This window comes from Dermacentor variabilis, chromosome 3, assembly GCF_050947875.1.
Source record: "Dermacentor variabilis isolate Ectoservices chromosome 3, ASM5094787v1, whole genome shotgun sequence".
Taxonomy (NCBI): Eukaryota; Metazoa; Arthropoda; class Arachnida; order Ixodida; family Ixodidae; genus Dermacentor; species Dermacentor variabilis.
Window position 1 is genome coordinate 97628796 of NC_134570.1, and position 13829 is coordinate 97642624.

Genomic DNA, 13829 nt, shown 5'->3' on the forward strand with positions numbered 1-13829 from the left:
AGAAATATCTTTACGTGACCATGCAGTATTCTTATACTTGCAGCACAAATGCCTATGTGGAGGTGTTGGATGGCTCGCGGGTTCATCCAGAAGCATATGAGTGGGCTCGCAAGATGGCTGTGGATGCCCTAGAGTATGATGATGTCACCGAAGACGTGAACCCTGCTGAAGCCCTCGAGGAAATTCTGGAGAACCCTGAAAAGCTCAGGGTAAGTGAAGATATTTTGTGGACCCTTATTTGCTGTGGCCAAGTCTGTTTGCTGTCCACAAGGAGGAACACTTCACAAGTTTTTCTAATGCATCAGCATTAGGAGCGTCAATGTGGAAAAAAGTGTATGTTTGTGAAGTGTGGGAAGCCAGCCACAAGGTGTGTGTGTGTAAACACACACACACGTACAGTTGATACCGCTTATGTCAAACTTGGATACGTTGAATTATTGTCTATATCAAACAGTTGAGAGATCCCCTTTAAAATCCCATGTAAAAGTATAGTGATGTGTTATGCATACATCGAACTTCCCTTTGCCACTATGTTCTATAAATCTAATGCTGCTCAGTTTTGCTTGCTGCAAATATGGATGGCTCATGCTAACTGCAGCCATTCGTTATCGTGAATGAATCTGACATCAGCCTCCACTTGGATGGATCTTTACATTACAGTTTGAATTTAACAAAACCACCGCATGCTACATATGCACTTCGCTGAAAGACTCGCCCATTTTGGCAGCAGCACGCAAGGCTCATCACTGTGCAATTCGTGGATCCGTGCTAAGGGCGTTTCATTTGTGCTCGCACAGTTACAAACTACAGTCTACGCTCGTTACAACAGACCCGCATACAATAGACTTTCGGATATAACCATATTTCAACCTTAGTTTGTTCTGCCTATTTTATTTATACAACAAAGCTCGCTTTTAACAGACTGCACTACAATGGACTATCGGCTACAGCGGATGAAATTAGCAGCAATATTTGTCAAAATCGGGTGTATAAAACGTGCTTTTGCCGTGTCGACATGGGCTGACAACTTACTTGCGAGGGTCAGCCGACAATCATGGCTCAATATTGTGCGTGAGAGAGAGAAAAGCGGGGCAGAAACGCACCATCTTCTTTCGCGTATGAGGCACCGTGGGCGCAAGGGAGAAGGGGTTCTGCTCTGGTGGCTGCTGCTTGCTGCGCTGTTGCTGTGTCTTGAAAGCAATCTGCAATGTGGACAAAGTGCGCAGTCAAGCGCGTGCTGTATCTTGAAAGCGATCTGCAATGTGGACAAAGTGCACCCAGTGCCGCTCGCTTCATATACGCTGTGCTTTTGACATTTATTTCACGTTGAAGCGAGAGACAGCATGAAGGTCAATTCACTGGCTGCTGCTGCCACGCTTCCCCACTCCAACGTTTTGGCAGCAAGTTTCCGCGGTCATCGAGCGAGATAAAACTACTATCCTTGCTTTACATAGCTGTCTACTAATTTGCTATCGCTACCAATACTTCACCTTTAGGGCAAAACTGCTATATTTTTTGTTTGTTTTTTACTTTGGACGTTCGTCACTCACTCTTTCCAATTACATAGTTAGACATCGTGACCAGAGTTTCGGGAGTGAGACGTTTCGGATATTATGAACTTCGGATAAAACTAACGCGTTTTGTCAGATTAGGAGGGTTTGTTGTAACGAGAGTCGACTGTAGTTGGAATGGACTCTGAAATTTCGCAAGCTGAAAGCCACTTTAAATACTTGCAGCATGTATGTAGTGCTGGCAGTCATCGGCAGCAGCGGCTGGAGAGGAAGGGCCAAGAACAAAGGGCCGTACTGGCTAGGAGGTATCTCAGTGCTGAGCGGCATGCAAGAGAAGGCGGGCGGACTTTTTAAGGCGGTTGAGAAGCAAAGACAACTAGTTCCAACGGGAAGTATATTGCAAAACCCGAAATGCAGCTCATTGCTCATGTATGATGATCAGCTGTTTAAATGGCATATTCTTTGTATTATAATGAACTCATGGCCGGGCACATTCACGCGCTATTCAAACTACAATTGCACTGATTGCAGCACAGCTCGTATCCACACAGGCCAGTCTGCTTCTATGGTTTGTTCATTTCTACCTTATCTTAAATAAAAACATACAACAAGCACTTCGAAGCACGCCAGTTGCACCATGATCTTGCGTCTGGGCGACGTGGGCCCTTAGGTTTAGTGTTGTGATCAGTGTATCAAAGACCGTGCTGCAGCGCCAGCGACTTGCAATGTTTGTGAGCAAAAAATAAGACAACTTTTGTGCAATTGACATAGCCTTAGAGAAGCAAATGGGTAAGTTCGAGCTTTTCACGATTTCAGGAAACTATTCGAGACATGCAGAGGTCTCAGATAAGCTTCAGATGGGCATATTTTATATTTCAAGTTATCAATATGTTGAACTATTTCATGATCCCGTTCGAGTTTGATATATCTGGGATCAACTGTATATATATATATTGCAACACCTGTACTCCAATGAAGAAGACGACAATGCGAGTGGGCATGAGCGTTTTTGTCAAGGCGCAGTGATGAAGAAGTCGTGGTTGCACTCAGTATTAAAACGGCGACCTGCTGCTGTGCCTCCTGAATAGTGCTCTATGACCCCTGTTTTGACGTTGCGATAACATATATGTATAGTGCAACTGACAGTGGTCTGCTCTGGAACAGCGTCAGTTGCATTTTGATGCCCGAAGAGACAGGATATGTTTTGAGTGGGCTCTTAAACGACACTTTGAATTGTAGTGAACACCATTGAAATCATGGATCTGAGACCTCAAAGAGGTGCAACATAATTCCCAACGCATTTCTCTCACATTTACCACCAAGTCGTCATTGATATTTTCTCATTGGGTTTCCCTCTTAACAGCACAATAGTTTTCCTCGAGGTATTTGATGTAGAAAGGGCATTCAGCAGCAGCCAGGAAGATATATTCATCACTTATGGTTGTAGGCTCATTGCTGTGTGATGTGAATGGTATGAACAGGTAGTACGCTGCCTGTATGCAAACTCTCAGTATGAAAAGACGTTTTGCTGTGAGCACAGTCTATTTTGTTCCTTTTCAAGCATGTACATTAGTAGAATGTGCTTATTTTAGGCAGTCGGATTCAGTCCTATTAACACGGGAGACTCGCATCACACCAAGTAAATTGTGGCAGGGAACGGGCACTATACTGAAACCTCGTTACTACGAACACCACATTAACAAATTCAGATTAACGAAATTTTCATAAATCCCCTGCTGACGTCTTAAAATTTCAGTGTAGAAATATTGCAGTATTACACAGCAAGTGTGAAACTGTGCAGTATTGCACAGTTTGCAGTATTGCACAGTATTGCACAATAGTGCAGTGTGAAGTGTGCAGTATTACACAGAAAGTGTGAAAGGGACGCCGCGGCGTCCCTTTCACACTTTTTTCTATGCATGCCTCTTTCTTTTGCACTTCTTTCTGCCTCTTTACTCATGAAGATGCCACATGGTTGCCCTTTGCACTTTCTGGACAGTGTCATTTATGCGCGCTTGCGTTTTGGCATAGTTTGTGTCGGCCTCAAGCGAGACAGTTGTGGTGGCCATGGCAAGGAATGTAAAGCAAGAAACATTGTGCATTGGAGGTGACACAGAGTCACCTTTTTGTCGCCAGTTTTCTCGGCGTCAGTGTCTGTTTTGAGTGCATCACTCTTATTATACGGTGCTTTGGTGGTGCATGGCGGTGGAATCTATGGAAAATAGCAACAGTGCAGGCTGAGAGCCAACAGCGACATTTTCATGGATAGCTCATGTGGTGACAGCTTATGAACTGATGGCTTGATGGGCTGAATGGTTAATTTTGGGGCTTTCACTGTAAAGACCTTTCAGAATAACGAACAAATTACTGTGGTCCCCTGAAGTTCGCTATATTGAGATGTCACTGTAGGAAGTTGCCATGATTAGGAGTGATGTTCATCTTCCTCTCTCAGGACTTGGATCTCGATGCATTTGCGGTGGAGCTTGAACGGCAAGGATATGGCAACAAGAGTATCACGCTCTACGACATACGGGCAGAATTGAATCACAGGTACAAGGACCTGCGCACTCCGTTCCGGCCCCCTAACCCTGAAGAAACATTCAACATGCTCACAAAGGAGACCCCACAAACCTTCTACATTGGTATGTGGGACTATCTGATGAAGTGTTTTTGCTTACCTATTTGTGGGGTGAACTTTTGTCTTTCTGCATCAACATTTTTTGTGCTAAGGGGAAGTCCAGTGCACTTTGTAGCCACTTGAAGCTGTTGTAGAAATGGGGGCATGGTTGCAATGGCGCCATGCCTCGGCACTTCACGCACTGTGGCTGGCACACGCCTGCTCAACAACTGTGCTCCAGTTCAAGCTCGAAGAAACAATGGACGACAACCATGTGTACACTCTAAAAGCGTTCATTATGCTTGCAACTAGTACTTCGAACGGGCCAGCTAGCTATTGGGGGCGAGGAGTTATGGAGTCGCCATCTGTCGGAAGTGCCTCCCTTGCGTAGTATGAGGGATCACGCGGCGTGCTCCTTATAGGTTTCGCTTACGGCACTCAGTAAAAACACCACATGGTAGCCCTCCTGGACATTTATGTAGGTACTCTCAAAACGAGGGAAGTTTTTGACTGTCGATATAATAATCTTGGGCAAGCTGAAAGCACAGAATCGTTCACAGACACTATCTCTTTACCGGATACGTACAGTGAACACCACTGCGCGCGGTCGCTGCGATTGAGTCTCCCGAACCGGCTTCTTGCGTGAAAGGTAGGCAAATGCTGAGAGTAAACTATGTGAAATATGTTCTTATAGTGGGCTGTCTGTATAACCAAATGGGGCATAACAGAATGAAGCCTCAATGCAGCAATCACACGGGTTCGCAGCGACCAATTACGTGTCTGCATGCATGTCTGCCCACAACATTTTGCTTTCGCTGTGAACGCGTTTTCGCACCGTGCTGTGAGCGTTAGGCCGCATCATATGAGCATTTGACAGTACATTAGCAACCATTGTTGTGCGGACGCTATCAGAACTGTTCAAAAATAATTTAGTTATAGACCTCGATGCGTACGGAGGTTGTGATGTGCTGTCGCGGCGATTCAATCTTTCTTTGTCTTCTAAATTCTTGGGCATTTCAATACTATTTCTCAAGTTGCGTCGCACTGTATGTTTATCGGTCTTCTCAGCGTGTGATTTCCCTCTGCTTCTTTTTCGTAATCCAGTACATTAATTCATAACACAGACATGACCATATGCCATGCCTTCTTTTATGTGCTTCTCACTGCTCCCTTTCCGTTCCAGTGAACTTGCCAGTATCTAGCATCAACAAGTTCATAGACCAAACCGTCATGATATTAGCCGGGCAGCAGGCGCGGGCGAGCGTCTGTCTCAGTGCGCGTTTTCTGCTACTCACCGAACATTGCGCAGTCCTGGCGCTGTAGCAGAAATGTTCCTCACGTCTGTGATTGCTGCATACCTGAGTTGTAGCTGATAGCTGTCTGCCGATTCTAAGTTTCGCCAGCCAAGCTTCACGCAGCTCCTTGCCCTGCAGCTACGTGTAAATAAGGCTGACACCGGGCTCCGTTGCGTACGTCCGGCACTGCAGCACTGAGCAGTAACCTACCATGCTGCACACCTCCAGAGGCAGCCACTACCTATTATAGCACTTTCAAATGTTGTCAAGCAGACACCCAAGGTGGTAAAGCGTCACCACTTAATCCGAATGTAGCGCAGGTGGGACTTTAAACTTTCGTTTTCGGCTCGCTTCGGCGCTTCCAAAGCAGCCAATGCGGCCTCTGTGTCCACTTGATCCCTAATGCCATGTCACGCCGACAGTGGCGCAAACTTTTCCAATGGCGGAGCTCGCCCCCAATAGTAAACATCACCGAGGGATTCCTCGAAGAGAATCCACTACTTAAAGAGGAGTTTCCAACCTACCAGCTCCACGTGCGTGAAAAGCAGGAGCGGGTGATGGAGACTTCTGCACTTACCACTTGCTGAGAACTAAAGAGACTTGACCCATATTGGTGGGATGTGATGCGACGCACCCGGGAGCGCTGATACCGTTTACACTACCCAACCTGCTGGCGCAAGTCTGCCTGCCCAATGCAAAGGTTGCTGTGTGGGCGGCTATCTTGGGATACAGGGATTCCCACACAGTTCATAGAAGATGTGTCTTCATGCTCTGATAGAAAGGCACATACACTCGAACTTCATTATTACGGAATGGGATATAAGGAAATAACGCATAGAACAAAATAACTGAATTTCCCATGAAATCCCCATAGAGGTCCAGGTATTTAAAAGCTCGTTTGAACGAATTGAAAGTGTCCTGCCAATAGTGTGGGGTCTCTCACACCCGTGCTCTTGGGACAAAGGAACGACAACGCAGTAGTGCAAACAATCACAAGGGCATTTATTGCACCTTTCATAGATCATTGCCTGCTAGCCGAGTTGCTATCCACAAAACATGCCGATGGGCGCGCGACAAATCTAGAAGTCCGACTCACCGCGACCGGAAAACGAGCGAATGTGTTCGCCCCATGCTGGATCCCAACGCCTGGTCGTTCGCGCGTACTGTCACGTGAATGGTGGCGCATTCCAAGGCGGCCACGCGAGGCGGTCTCGCAGAAGCATGGGTCGGCGGCGCGCGAGATGTCCACGCCGTTCGCCGACGCGCTGGGGAAGAGACAGCCCGTCCTCCCCTGCGCCCCCAAGTAACCCTGCCGTGAGGCGGCGTTAGCAACGCAACACTCGCGCCATCTCTCGCACTGCGCCCCAACCACATCGACCGCCGCGGGCATTACGCAGGCCATGCGGCGAAGCCGGATTACAGGAGACGCGCCATGCGGGAAAAACATATCAGGGGACGCGCGCGAGTCGCGCATCCCCACAATAGATATAACAAACTGAATTTGTCTCAGAAAACCAAAAATACTCTAATGTTGCCCTCTGAATACATCTTTCCACGGCGTTCAGACCTTGTTCGCCACAGCACTTCAAAACTCGTGCGTTTAGCGTCGGATATGCCATCGAGCAACGCTGGTCTTTCTCACCACTGCACGTAGCTGCACACCTGCGCACAAACAGCAGCTCCCTATCGCACTTCTCCACTTACCTCTCTTCCTGGCAGATGCATATGCCTGGTTGCACGAGCTGCGCCACTCTGCACGGTTATGCATGGCAGTGTGAAAGATTAGTGCATTCCCGTTTACTGCACAGCACAGGTGGGTGTGGCCTCCGAGATCTCCCTGGCACAATCTCAAGGGTCATGTGCAAGCCTGCAGGAGTCGTGGCATGCTGCGTGGGCATAGAGTTTCTCACTATAACACCTAGAGGGAAATCTGGCGCCACTGTCTATGGGGGTTTCCTAAGGGGCGCTGTGCCGTCATGGGAATGACAGTGTATGTGTCTGCGAGGCTTGTATTGGCTGGTGTTCTAAGAGGCTTCATGTAAAATTTGCATATGGCTACACAAATAGCGCATCCTTAAACTAAAATCTTCATAAAATGTTTCCATTCGTGCACGTTACATCTTCCAGTAAACTTTACTCACCTACAATGCATAATCAAGCGAAGAAAAACAAGAGCAGATGACAAACTGTTCCAATGCGAATGCGAATCTTGTCGTCTGTCCTCCAACTTTAGCGGCCTGGTGATACTATTTTATGTTTCATATAATTGTACATGCTCTGACAAGTTCTCATAGTTAAACAAAACATGTTTTTGTGTAATTAGAAAGCTAAAACAGCTTTTTACATGCTATTTCAGTAGAAAATTGATCATTGTGACAGACGGAACGGCGCCTGCTAGGTGCGTCTCCAAGGTGTCCTGGCTCTCCGAGAATGATGCCAATCCGAAGTCGCAATATACCGGCATTCCCACGCATACCACAATGTAGCAGCCCCAGATTTCCCTCTAGGTAATATAGTGAGAAACTCTGTGTGGGTGGGTATACGCAGTGGTGCGAGAGATTAGTGCATTCACTTCTCTCTTCCTCTGTGGCACACCGCGCAGCCAGCCGCTGTTGGGCCTGGCCTACAAGATCCCCTCAGCGCAACCCCGGGAGTCATGCCCAGACCGTGCATGTACTTATCTTTTTCTCTACGGCACGCCACTGTTAGGATTGGGGGCTCAATCCCATCGCTCGTAACCTGTTGTCAAGATTGGAGTCCGGCATGAATTAGAAGGTAGCTGTCCCATGCCGTCGTCCAACTTATCCACGCTGAGGACGTTGATGAAGAGAAGGACAGCTTCTCATCGAGAACAAGGAAATATGGGTTTATTTACAGTATCTACATCAGTCTAGCATGACCACGAGAGAAAGTACGTCAGTCTAACATGACTGCTTGAGATAGAGTGTCTCGAGTATCCGCACAACAGCGCTTTATAAACACTCGGTCCTCCCCCGATACCCAGGTGACGGAAACGGCCACCTCTTTGCGCGAGGGCTTACTTGCACACACACACACACACAGGTTCACGGAGCCCGCCGAGGTCCAACTGTCTTCGCAGAACTCGGGGCTTACTTCAAGAACGGTGTGTGAGAAGGGGTCTCTGTTGACGTTCCCGTGGCAACTCCCCCGCTCATAGCAGATCAGGTCTGCGGCGGCGAATGCAGGCACAAAGCCTGCTTCGTCGAACTCAGCTCCAGCGACGGAGAGTTGAGGGCGCGCGTATTGTTCTCGACACACAGTCAACTTAGTCACGCCGTGGCTAGAGGTTTGCGGCGACGCTCTAGGAAAAGTTGCCGCCGCGGTCGCAACTGGTTGGCAAAACTTGCACGTCAGCGGGCCGTTCTTAACAGAGCGCGTGCTGGCAGCTGCGTGTCGCCTTCTATATCGCGTTGACACTGGTGCAATCTCAGAGTCCACGAGAGTTTGCTTGTCTCGTTGATCACACCGTGGAGCACTGTGTTGTACCACATGCTGCTCGACCGCAACGAGCCAAGTGGAAAGCGGACATGAAAGACCATAACAGTGGAACAGAAGGTTGATGTCTAAACACGATCGTGTCAGATGCTAAGAAGTTGCATGTTTTTTTGTTTTATTCAAATTTCATTGTACATGTGGCTTGTAGCAATTCTACAGACACAGTGCCGTCTTCTTATTTACATGTTTACAAGTGCGCATGCCATTGGGCATATATTGCACTAAATGGGAATAATGGATAAACAAAGTAACGGATTTAAGAAAGTAATTTCGGCTCCCTCTTAAACTTCTTTACAACGAGGTTTGAGTGTAGTTTGAATGCAAGTTGGCAGACGCAGAAGACCTCTGGAGGTTCTTAGCGCAATTTCACTTTAACATACAGTACAGTGGCCCACTCCTAAAGGAAACACATAGTTAGTATACACATCAACAGTTACGTTGTAAACTCGCGTATTCTTTTTTGCAATTTAACAAAGTAATTTCTTTACATGGTTTCAATTTGAAAAAGATTTTGGCAATTTCAGGCATGTATTTGAAGTCTGTATGGCTAGTAAATCTAGCAATAAAGCTATAACAGTGTCGGCTGCGGCAAAAATTATTTCAAGCTTTCTTCCCCATGGAAAGCTTGAGCTGCAGAAACAAGTGCACATGCCAGGACACGGTAGACAGGAAACACCGCTGCGTCATTTGCCATGTTGGTAAACAACTTGCAGAGGCCATGGGGAGCACGACCGCTCGTAGTGCTCGCAGACGCTCTAGAGCTGGCAATTCTGTTCAAGGTCGATGGGGAGGGGGTGAACGCGCAGTAACGTGACCAAGCATGCGTTGGATGGTGGAGGAGGGCAGGATCGCATATCTGCTCTCTCTCCCCCATCATGCGCACGTCTCCTCACATGCAGGCCACGCACCATATCTTGGAGGTAATCTCTTTGCGGCAAGTGCAAAGGGAGAGACGAGATGATTGTTACCTTGGTACGCATTGGGTTCCTGTGCGTCTATTGTAGGCGGTCGCGTAATCTGAAGTTTTCCAGACATGACGCGAAGCATTGTCTCACATTGTGTTGGCGAGTTCGTAGGCATCAAGTGAGAAATTTTAATGTTTGCCAGGTTAATGTTTGTGACTACAGTAAAACTATAAACCTTACTTTATGTAGTTGTCTCTCTGCTATCGCGACCAGTGCTCCACTTTTCTGATGACTTTTTTTTTTTTTTTTTTTTGCTTGGGACGAATACTCAGATCTTCTTGCATTTTTGTTTATAATTTGTGGGCACTAAGCAGGGTCAGCCATGGCGTCAAAGATTTACAGCGCCGCACGACGGAATGCATGCAAATCTCGGATGTTGTGAGCCACATCGATGCATTGCTCTCGGGGCAATCTGCAATGCACATGCTCGTGCTCATAGCTGTGCTATTATGGCCCAACCTTCTTCCAATTTGTTTATAAGTGATTGCTGACAAGATACTACCCACCAGGAATGTTCTGGAAAATTGTAAAGTTTTTTTTACTGCTGAAGTTTTAAACCTCGACTGAACAAAATTTGAGATTGAGCAGTTTTTCGCTGCAAGTACAACTTGGTTATAGTGAGGTTTGAGACAGTATATCATCTTACAGCACACTGGAGCAATGGGTATGCTGTTGGCTGGCTCAATCATTGTGCACTGGGAGCGAGCGAGCCATACATATAAAGCATTTTGCATGCATAAGTGAGCCGCAGGTGAAAAGCTTCATGCAAATGACAGTAAGTTGCTAAGTGGAAGTGGTAAAAAGCTTTAAGTGTCACTTCTCAGTCATTCAACATATTACAGGGCAGCAACTTACAGCCTTGACTTGAAAATTGTAGCAGCGCAAACACATGCATCCACAAAGTAACAAGGACGAGACACAAGCACTTGTTACTCGTGCTTGTTACTTTGTGGATGCATGTGTTTAAGCTGCTACAATTTTCAAGTCAAGTATGCACCAACTCACCCAGAAAGAAGAGGGCAGTGCTGTTGCTGGTCGTCGTCCTCCAGCGGCGCCATGTTTTAAATCAACTTGCAGCCACTTGTGCGAATCTTTTTGTCCGTGGATAGACATACCCACAAGTCAAATCTTTTTTGCAAGTGGCCAGCTATCTTCCAAGTGCCTGCAAATCATCATTCTCGCAATTCTCATTGCATGCAGGCAAGATGGTGACGTGTCAGGTGGTGGGCATCGCACGGCGGAAGCCTCACGGACAGCAGCTGGACCAGGCCAACCCGATCCGAAATGATGACACGGGCCTTTGGCAGTGCCCTTTCTGTCTTAAGAACGACTTCCCTGAGCTGAGTGAAGTGCGTGCAAGCTTTGTAAACCCTTTGTTAATGTTTTCCCTTTCTGTCTGTTCGTGTGCGTGCGTGTGTGTGTGATTATCGTTTTTGATTATGGCAGGCCAATTCCGTAACAGCTGTACAACTCATAAAACTTTTAATGAAAAAAAATATTTTCTATCTAAATGCGCAAAACACATCGAAAATAAGCGTAATCAACAAAAGGAACCAAAAAAAAATTTCACAGAATCTTTTTTAGCAATAAAGGGGAAACCCCGTGACAGAAAACTGGAAGTGGGCTTCACCCTGCTTGGAATTCGTGCAGACGGCTCTTGCCATATGTGAACCATAGATGCACATTTCATTTGCTTTTCAACGCATGTGTGACACCACTGCAGCTAGAGCTAGATCATCGGCCTGTCCCTTCTGACCGTGCTTTCAAAGGATAGCGAGTTGCATGCCAAATTTCTAAAAGTTCATCCTGTGTTTCTGCTCTAAATCTACAAATGACACTTGCCCCTGTCATTTCAGCGTTGGCCAAAGACATTTAGCCAGGAACTTCGTGCTCACCACTGAAACTTGTCAATAAATAATAATTGTTTTTCTGGTATGCTGCCTGTAGGCAACATTTGTCAATAAAAGGATAAACTGTTGGAGTGAAGGTTCACCAGAATAGGTTTTGTGGGACCAGAGAAAATGTATAAAATTATCTGAATTGTCAAAACAATGAATGGACCCAACAAAGCAATTAAATATTTACTGCATCAATATTTGTTATGTGAAGAGGTACATCACTTTTTCCTGCACAAAATTGGTGCAAGTGGTGCAGTTTCCATCAACTGAGAATGATCAGTGCTTGCAGCCTGTTCGAACTTGCATGGAGCAGTGCCAAAATGGTGATTCCTTGCTATTTTCCTTGTAGTGCACTGGTGGCAGTTGCACACATCTTATAAATAAGCATGCTTCTAACAATAGAGCACATCATGAAACTGATCATTTTGTCATGAGTGGTTGACTAGGTAATTGAGCAATGATGCTAGCATGCAGTCTTTAGTCAAAGGCCCTTTTATTCTATTTGCCAGCAGACTTTTGTGGCCCACGTGCATGCCTAGCATTAGATTAACACAAAGCGACTGATGGTCACATCCGCTATCCTGCATGCACCCTGCAGCACGCACTGTGGTAAACATGGGGGGAATGCTGCCTGTCCTTGCTATTTTCTTCTTAGTGATGATCATTGTGATCATGGTGATCTTTGCTCTTGCGCTGCATTTTGGTTGGACGCTGATCCCGATTTCTCCAAGTTGAGCTAATATTTGAAACCCTAAAATAATGGTTGCATGTTTGATGGGGCCAGGTGGTGGGTTTGAATGATTCCTTTTTTTTTATTTATTTAACCAGAATCAAATTAACGATATCCTACTGCAGCCTAATGCAAACAGTGAAGTTCTTGCCCAAAATATTGGGCAGTCTTAATCAGAACGAATTTCTTCCTGGCTTCTTCTCCCTCAGGTGTGGAATCATTTTGATGCTGGCAGCTGTCCGGGACAGTCTATGGGTGTCCGGGTGCGCCTGGACAATGGGGTGAATGGCTTCATCCTGACGAAGTTCATCAGTGACAAGAAAGTCACCAACCCTGAGGAGAGAGTACAGGTGACCAACTCTTCTTCATTTCATACTTGCTGTTTGTTGAAGCCAACTTGAAAGCAAAAGCCCATGTATCTCCTTGCTTTCCTGGCTGGATCAGGTAGAGGTGCCAAAATGCAGTGCTTTAGCCCTTCCTTCAATAGAACAGCGCTATAGTAAAACCTCGTTTACTCGGATTTCACTGGACTGAAAAGAATGTCCGAATTAACCAAATGTTGAATTGTCGAGGATATCAAGAAGACAATAAACAAATGCTTACCACACCAACACGCTTTTATTTACTGAATGAATGAGCCAATCCCATTTCTATTTTGCACAAAAGTAGTGCAAAAGCTGCAGTTCTCATTTCATCTTGTGGCTGACTAGCGCTCACAGTGGCAAAGGCCTCACAACTTCCTTCACAGCGCAGCCGCGGCCTGCATCTTCATCTGAGACAGGCTTTTTGCTACTGTGTGCAGATCCCGACTATTTTTTTCGCCAGTGTTGGTTGCCGTCCATAGCGATGTAGCTGGTGCACTTCATCCTCAAAAGTTTGTTGAAGTGAAACTACTGTTCGCTGCAACCTCTGCAAACGAAACCGCGGCCGCTGTCGTCGCAACCAGCAACCTTGCGGTTCTGAAGTTGCACGGTCGAGACATGCACTGAGTCAAAACGAAACTATTGTTTACTGCAACTGCGTACGAAACAGCAGTCGCTGTCGACACGATGATGGACGGCGACTATTCAATTATCAAGGCATGCAGCCAACGTGTGCACCGAGTCAAACCGAAACTGTTTGCCGCAACTGCCATGGACGAAGCCGTGGCCGCTATCAACGCAGTCATGTATGGCAACTATGTAGTCATGAAGGCACGCAGGCAACATGGTGCTACGCGCAACGGTAAGCACAAGAATAGAGGCTTTAGAGGCATGGATAGGCCCGAAGTGCTCTGGCGATGCGGACTCTGCTGCTT

The 13829-nt window shown here is 46.6% G+C and overlaps 1 protein-coding gene across 1 annotated transcript in view; it reads left to right on the top strand.

Moving 5' to 3' along the window:
• Spt6 (transcription elongation factor Spt6) overlaps window positions 1-13829 on the top strand; it is a 98923-nt gene that overhangs the window by 51458 nt on the left and 33636 nt on the right. Inside the window, exons 25-28 of the mRNA XM_075686013.1 lie at window positions 44-209; window positions 3964-4153; window positions 11105-11253; window positions 12742-12882. Coding sequence (XP_075542128.1) covers window positions 44-209; window positions 3964-4153; window positions 11105-11253; window positions 12742-12882 — 646 coding nt within the window. The remainder of the gene's footprint in view (window positions 1-43; window positions 210-3963; window positions 4154-11104; window positions 11254-12741; window positions 12883-13829) is intronic.